The 8,360-nt window shown below is 29.2% G+C and overlaps 1 protein-coding gene across 1 annotated transcript; it reads right to left on the bottom strand.

Annotated features, from left to right (window-relative positions):
• LOC139881221 (protein WVD2-like 7) lies at positions 1 to 2,635 on the bottom strand. The gene is made up of 9 exons (XM_071865735.1): positions 2,591 to 2,635; positions 1,908 to 2,348; positions 1,681 to 1,857; positions 1,204 to 1,425; positions 962 to 1,083; positions 771 to 867; positions 613 to 684; positions 382 to 492; positions 1 to 228 (listed from the first exon to the last, which is right to left on the bottom strand). Exons 1-9 carry the CDS (start codon positions 2,633 to 2,635, stop codon positions 1 to 3), a joined length of 1,515 nt encoding a protein of 504 aa, XP_071721836.1.
• Positions 2,636 to 8,360: the final 5,725 nt, after the last annotated feature.

Here is an 8,360-nt window from a genome sequence, read left to right as displayed (position 1 = left end):
TTAAGATGCCACACCAACCGGCACACTGCTACCGATCCTAATGCCTTTGATGCTTTTCCGAACCGATAACATTTCATTATTATTCCCGCTTCTTGTTGTTTTCAACTTTTCATCCATTTTGGATTCCCTATCCGCCTTGCTAAACGATGCTGTTTTTCCGGCACCTCCACTCGCCGGACTTATCGGCTTGTGTCGCAATTTGGCCGATTGGTTAATACTAGAACCATCCTGACAAGGAAAAGAGAAGAAGATAAAATGATAAGTTTGCGCGATGCTGTGTTTGATAATGATGCTTATTTGAGGAGATCTAATGTACGAAGTACGAATTTTCTCAGCTTAACCTTTGAACTTTTCTACTCAAAACTGGTTTAAATTGTTTACCTTGTTTCGATCAGAGCTTGCTGGAACAGCACTGTGATAAAAGGAAGGGATAGGGGTGGCTTTAAAATTAAGGCTTTTCCGCAATTTCTTAAGCTCAGCCTCTTTCTTTTCCTGCATTCATATTAAAAGAGCCCCCATAAGTAATACTAGTATATATTTGTCTAAGATAAAGAAATCTACTTATTCAAGGCTCTGTAAATTATACAGTTTATAACAAGTAATATATCAAACCTTAGTTTTTTCTTGGAGCTGATTCATCTCAGCTTCCTTTGCGTTCATTTTTTCCTCCAACTTCATGAGGAACTGAAATCGAAAATAAAATAAAATTAGAACAATGAATGAAGCGCTTATCACTAATAAACTTCAAGTAACACGAGAAGGCTCCATACCTCTTTCCTTCTTTCTGCTCGTTCATGACTTTTGAAGTTGAAAGGCAAAGAACCTGATATAGGATCAGGCTTAGTTGAGTTGATAGTTCGTTTTGGCCTGGAATGGAAACCTCTTCATTCATATCAAAATTATGGTGATGATAACCATTGAAGATTATCAAAGTAATTAAATATGGAGTACAATAATAGACCTGCTTTGTTCTTCATATGCCCTGGATTCACCTTTCTTTGCAGTAGAAGTTTGAGAGCAAACTGAAGTTTTGCCCCTCGGTTCTCTCTCATGTTTTAGTTTTGCCTTCAACTTATCCTCAGCCTGCAATTAAAAGAATAACAAAAAAAAATTGCATTGAATTAGTAATGCAATCTACTGGAAAAGATTGCGATATTTTCCAGCATGATATACTTCAAGGGGAAAAAAAAAGTTTATAGTTACCTCTGCTTTAGGCATTCTGTGTGGCGAATATTTAGTTGGTGGAACAACTTGCGGTGCAAGCTTTTCCCTTTTCTTATCTGTTAGACTCTCTTTTTCCCTTCTATTTAGAGTCTTTGCAGTAGTCTTCGGTGATTTGCGAGATAATGTTTTATTCTGAGATTCGACGACAGTTTCAGTCCTGGTTTTGGACTTCTTAGTCTTATTTTTCACTGCTGGTGACGACTGCACACCAACAAATATAAACCAGAAGTAAGACACAGTGAGCCATTGAATCAATGAACAAGAAGAAAATGTGAAATCGACGAAATGTCAAACGGAAATCGTTAACACACTTATTTTTCTTTTCCAATTCTACCTTGTAAGATTGAATTTCAAGAAGTTGCAGTCACACACAGAGAGCCGACGAATCAATGAACAAAAAGAAAAGGCGAATCGACAGGAAACCTAATGGAATTAGTTAAAAATCATTCATACTACCTTGTAAGATTGATTTTCGGAAGTTGCAGTGTCACTTTCAGCAGCCGGATAACTCTGGGAAGAGAGATCAATGTGTTGGGACGATTCATCATGATTCACTTCTAATATTGCTTCTGGCTCACAACCTTTTACTGGAAACCAATCACTCTCATTTTCTGCTTTATGTGTTTCCTCCTCCTTAACATCTTCGGTATTATCCAAAACAATATCCAATTCTGTGTATGAACTCCATTGTTTTCTCTTTCATGTTCTGTAGCCTCGTCATACTCTCCTTCATATCCCCAAACTTCATGGCTTTCATCATAATCGATAGTTTCACTTCCATATTCATTCTCGTAGTTATATTCTTCACTGTTACAATTCCCATTCTCCAAACCAGTTTCCTGAAATCGACTACTATTGAATACATCTCTCCGAACATTGGTTTCGGTATTTTGGTAAGCTCCACAGCTCGTTGGAGAACTGATAGATCCAGGACTCAGAATACCTCCTTTTCGTTTGAAATGAGCTTCCAAGTAAGCTTTTTTCTCTGTAACTGAGCCTGGTTTTAAGCATTTCTCAGCCTCTTCAAGATACTTATTGTGTGAGAAAGACGATCTTCTTTCCCAATCCAGAGATTCCTTCTCATACCTTCCAAATGATATAGAACCAGAATGCACAGAATCCGCCTAACGACCAATCCAAAATATTCATCAGTTCAATTCCAAACAGTTAAAATATCTCATCATTCAAACAAATTACAAAAGAAAAAAGCTTCCATAAACTAAAAATTTCATAAACAATTTTCAGTACTCACAGCTCAAATTCTAGCTGAATTAGAAATCAGAATAGAGACCATCCACCAGAATGTGTTCATACATAATGATTCATTAACAAACTATATATGTCTATTGGTCAATATTATAAATACCTGAAAGCTAATGCTGAATGGCTCTTCAATAAGGTCTCCTGCCATTCTTATATATTCTAAAATGAAATCAAGCTCCCAATAATTCACTGTTTCAATCCAAAAAAAAAAAAAAAAACATAAAAACAGATCAAAAACATGATCCATATACATAAAATCAAGATACAACAAACCAACAATAATAAAAATTGAAACTTTCTTAGAGAAAGAAAGTGATAGTTACAGGAAACAATTTTTTACCTCAAAAGAACATCTCTGTGTTGTGCACAAGCAAAGAAAATATCTTTAAGAGCTAATGCAAGAAAGAGAGAAGCTTTATCAAAGAATCTGAATAAGGGGTTTGGCGTGTTGAAGAGATTAAAAACAAAAACTTGAAGTGCTAAAACAAGCACTTGAACAAATGAAAAGTTCTTCTCTTTAATGGATCTCTCTCTCTCTATCTCTCTCTGTAATGTAGCTCAGAAGTGAAATAAATGCTTGCATCAAAACGAGCCAAAAGAAAAAAAAAAAAAAGTGCATTTTTTTGGGATAATATTTATCAATTACTATTAAAATAGATATATTAAATATATTTGATAATATATTTTTGAAGAATAAAGTATTTTTCATTATTACAGGTATCTTATTTTTTATTTTAATTTAAGTAAATTACATTTGTGAGAAAATATGTCCCACAAAAATTTATTCTTATTTGATTTTTTAAATATCTATTTTACATATTTCCTTTTTATATGCATTATATATAAATGAATATACATTTAAAGCCAGAAAAGTATGTTTTTATTATTATTTATTTTTCTGAAATATGTTTGTTTTTGGAGAAAAAAATTTAAAAATAATATTATAAAGTGTGTGATTTGGGATAATAATAATAATTTTTGTTCTATGTCATGTGACATACATGTGGTCATGTGGTGCATGTTGCCTTTTTGTCATGTTTCGGTGAAAGACAACTATTGGCTTCCACCGTCCGTCTTGTCGACCGTTAAAGTACGTCGTTAATCAACGGCTGATATTTAAGATCAAGGCACCAGTCACAAACGGCGTAACGGAGGAATTGCCGGAGACGATGAACGTAGTCCGTAGAGAGAGGAGATTCCCTACGAGTCACTTCGCACTACTAGTATTGACTTTCAGCTTTCCAGCTGTGTCTACTGTCTTTATTTGATCCAATTTTTTTCTATTGCTAATAAAATTACAAAATAAAATAAATATTTCTTAGATAATAATTGAGACAGAGTGAGATGATAATAGGTTTGTTAGCTTATCTGCATGTTCCTTATTTTATTTTATTTAGTATAAGATTTTTGTATGATGATCCAGTTATTATCGGATGGGTTTCATTTCGAAAGTTGTGAAATTGATCATTCATGAATTTGAGAAGGATTATTCATTTATGTAGTTCAAAATCAATAAAAAAAAGAGAGTTATTATCTCGCCAATTAAGACTTAATCCAATTAATTAAATATTTATCAAAAGATCATGAGTTCGGTTATCGGAAAAAGAGACCATATGTTCGATTTTAAGAACCGAAAAATTATCATCTCTATAAATTGATAGCATGGCTTTAATTAACATTTCTACCGGACAAGTCATGTATGTAAAAGATAACGGTTTGAGTTAGTTTTTTACACTCAGAATTTTAAAAACTTAAAATAATTTAATTTGTAAGTACGTAATCAATTGATCAATTCGGTTTTTGACTTAAAATACAGCTTGTATATATGAGCTCGAAATAAGGATTTAGACTAAATTTTTTTTGATGTTCAATTCAGACTAAATTTAAGTATTTATTTTATACTACTCTTCAATTAAATACCATAGTTTTACTAGTCAGTACTCAACAATATATAAAAACCTAATAAGATATTAATATGTCATGACAATTTCCGACTATGTGACTAATATTTGACATTAAACATAAGTTGTACTTTTTCTTTATTTTAATTGCAATCTTAACGACCTCTCATTAATTTTGTATTAAAAGTTACACGTATATTTAATTATGAAATAAACTCAAAAATATATATATATATATATTTAATTATGAAATAATGAATGCACCTAACCTAAGTAAATTTTATTTTTAATTTATGGTTAGAGTCCTAATGCAATTTTATGAAGCATCAACATCAACAAGTTAGTTATCGTCCAATCACTTCACTTCGTTGTTTTCAACCTCTAGATAGAATCGGATACATAAATTCTACCATGCACTTAGGCACTTAATACATTCAATCTCATCTTTAGGCCTAAACCTTCAACAAAAGAACAAGTTTGAATGCAACCGTGTTGAGTCGGTTTTGTGTATGAATCTTCAGTGATTAATTTTATATATATAATAGTAAGATTTTTAATTTTAAATTAATTTTAATTGTAAATTTAATTACAAAAAATCAACATCCGACATATAGCGTTTTATTGATAAATAATAATTTGATACATATATTTTAAAATTTTAAATTTAATTATGTTTTAAAGTACAAATTTTAAGCTAATAATAATTTTTTTCCTATTTTAATTAAGAAATCAAAATACATTCTTAATAAAATTATAATATACCATATTTTTTTATATTTTCTTATTTACCAAATTTTCCTAATTAAAATTCATTACATTTAGTTTTTTCTATTCCTAATTAAAACGAACACATCTTCTTTTCTTATATTCAAAAATGGCATTATTATTTAAAAAAATACTTTAATCAAATTAAAATATATATTATTTTTTAATTTTTTTAATTAAACTATTATTCTTAATAAAGTCGTTGTATTCTTTTTTCATATTCCTAACTAAAATATGCATATTTTATTTTTTAAATAATAAGAAAATTAAATTTTTCAAGTAATAAGAAAATTAAATTGATTACATGCAATTATAAATTTTTATGAAATCAAATTTTGATATGTGACTTTTACTTTTTGCTATGTTTATTTTTGTTTTTGGCACACCAGAGCTTGACCCAATTGGTGAGCATCTCCTCCTTCATCCGTGGGGTGAAGGGTTCGAGTCATGTAGTCCGCACAAATATATAATGTAATAAAATAAATGTTTATTTTTTTTTTAATTTGTAAATGTTGAAATAAAACCAAAATATTTATAACTGATTTAAAATTAAAATAATTTTTTTATATGATATTTGATGTATATTAAATAATGTTTAATATAAATAATTTTTATATAAATTTTTATAATATATTTAAATTATTAATTTTTAAAGATATAAATTTTTGGTCCAACGGACGGACCCACTGACTTGTTAACTCAATAGCTAGTCCAATTTCTAAGATCTGTATTTTTCCAAAAAACAAAAAGATTATATAGTTGATCGTTAATTTATGTGGATTATCTTTTCCCTTCCATATCTTCTTTTTTTCTTGAAAATAATTTATCGGACATATCTATTCTTTGAATGTAGCGTAAAGCTAATAGCTTTTGGGCATGCATGGCCTAAGTACAAATGACAAAACAGAGAAAGGACATCAAATAGATAACATATATATATATATATATTTTTATGCGTAAATAGATAACATATCTCTCATTTTTTATTTCAATTGTTGGGTTGGGACCCCAAAACATTTAGGTCAATGATGGATATATATTGGAGCCAAAATGAAGATGATCATGATTAAGACGTCGATGCATGCACTTTCTACACTTGTTTGGATATTATATTAAGACTAGTCAGTGAGTTCGTCCGTTGGACGGAAAATTCATATCTTTAAAAATAAATAATTTAAATATATATTGCAAAAAATTATATAATAATTATTTGCATTAAACATTATTAAATCTATGTCAAATATTATATCAAAAGGAAATTATAAAAAAATATAGTATATTATAATTTTATTAGGATTTTTTTAAAATAATGGATAGAAAATTGATTAGGTAGAATTTTATTAGGAATCATCATGTTTTTATTGTATTTTAGTTTCTTAATTAGAAAAAAAAATATCATTAACTTAAAATTGAAATTTGAAACCTAATTAAACTCAAAGTTCTTATATACATATGTCAAATTACTATTCATTAATGAAACGACATGTGTCGAATGTTGATTTGACAATAAAATTTACAATTGAATTATAATTGGGACCAATTGAAAAAATCTCTCTATTGTCTATAAGATTATGACCAATTGAAAAAATCTATCTATTATCTATAAGATTAAATATTTGTCTCTATCATAATATATAATATATGATGTTTTTGTATTTTTAATTTATTCAAATTTACATATATTTATTTATAATTTTTATTAATACATATATATTAATATATTTAAAAATATAAAATATTTTGTAGTGATACGGATATAATAATATTTACTAACAATTTTTTGTATGCACGTAGATGTTATTTTTTTTTAATTTAATTTAATTAACGAAAGAAAATACTGATTTCGGACCTCCAACCTTCAACAATTGTAAAGGCATGTGTAGAATTGAAAATAAAATCATGAAAATTAAAATAATTGAACACGTACGTGCTGTATTTGTAGCATAAAAAAGAAATTCCAACCTTAATTAATTTGTGTTTTCATTCATAATGTGCCGTGCATGGCAATCTATATATAGTTAATATTGATCTAGCTAGGGTTTACGCACACCAAACTTCATTAGTTAAACTCCAATGTTATAGAGCAGGACCACACGTATTATTTATTAGAGTCAACTTAATTTTTACGCTAATTACTGAACATAATTTCAATGAATTTACGTAACTACTTATATTGTCATAAAAATGCGTAGAAAATGAACTTGGATCCACAAATCGGATCTCCTTTTCACGCCGGCCACACTTAATTTATAGTATGTGTACGATGGAAGAATGTGAAAATCCATTAAAATCGATCATATAACATTATAATTATACGAACATTGATGACGCTAGCTATTTCAGAGATGAAAACTCGAACGTCGTCGTTGAGTGTGAACAGACACGTGGGTAGAATTTAACGGAAGTTAATCATGAGCCGAAATTGCTCAACTCAGGGTAAACGTGGGGGATGAAATAGTTGAATTAATCAAAAATCAGGGGCGGAATTGTCTATTTTAGCCATTAGAACTCTGAAAACTTTGTAAAGCACAATGTACCCTATTTCAAGTTTCATTCACGATGTTCACATTGTAGAGCATGAAAGTTTCGCGACATTAAATATTGATGTACCCTACAATGATCGAAATCAAAATTGGCAGCTTCTAGCAGATCAGAAAATGATTGTCAAACCGTAGGTAGATACATATATATATATATATACGTATAATATAACTCATTAATTGATCTTCCGTATTCATTTCTTGAAAACCTATACGATTAAGAAATAACAAATCCATTTTCTTATCGTATAAGGTTTTAAGCTATGTATCCTTACATATCACTCGCGTGCATATATATATACTACCTCCATCCCATATTTATCGTTTTGCATAAGAAAAAGGAGGACGGAGGGAGTACTTGTTTAACAAAATGATGCTCGATTTGAAATGATGTTTTCTTTTGGTCTCAAGAAAATAAAAGATTCTTATGAAGGACTTCCCAACTAGACAACCATATATCAGCAAACAAACATCTATTTTCTAATTTCTATGATTTTCAGTGAATGATATAATAGGATATTATTATTCTTTCATTTTTTTAAAAAAATTAAATAAAAATAATAATTAAGTATGTATGTAGAAAAAAGACAAATGATATATGGAAAAATATATTTGAGACCCAACAACCCATGTGGATATTCGTATTATATACAGCTGGGTGTCGATG

Source organism: Rutidosis leptorrhynchoides, unplaced genomic scaffold (genome assembly GCF_046630445.1).
Source record: "Rutidosis leptorrhynchoides isolate AG116_Rl617_1_P2 unplaced genomic scaffold, CSIRO_AGI_Rlap_v1 contig132, whole genome shotgun sequence".
NCBI lineage: Eukaryota > Viridiplantae > Streptophyta > Magnoliopsida > Asterales > Asteraceae > Rutidosis > Rutidosis leptorrhynchoides.
The sequence above is the reverse complement of the archived record's forward strand: the minus strand, read 5'-3'. Positions and strand labels throughout refer to the sequence as shown.

Bases quoted from the DNA above. Each gene is read 5' to 3' on its own strand.
- LOC139881221 (XM_071865735.1), bottom strand. From the start codon at position 2,635: ATGGCAGGAGACCTTATTGAAGAGCCATTCAGCATTAGCTTTCAG. The intron at 1,858-1,907 runs GTTCATACACAG...GAAGATGTTAAG, and splicing joins ATGAAAGAGAAAACAATGGA to GAGGAGGAAACACATAAAGC. The intron at 1,084-1,203 runs GTAACTATAAAC...TTTTAATTGCAG, and splicing joins ACAGAATGCCTAAAGCAGAG to GCTGAGGATAAGTTGAAGGC.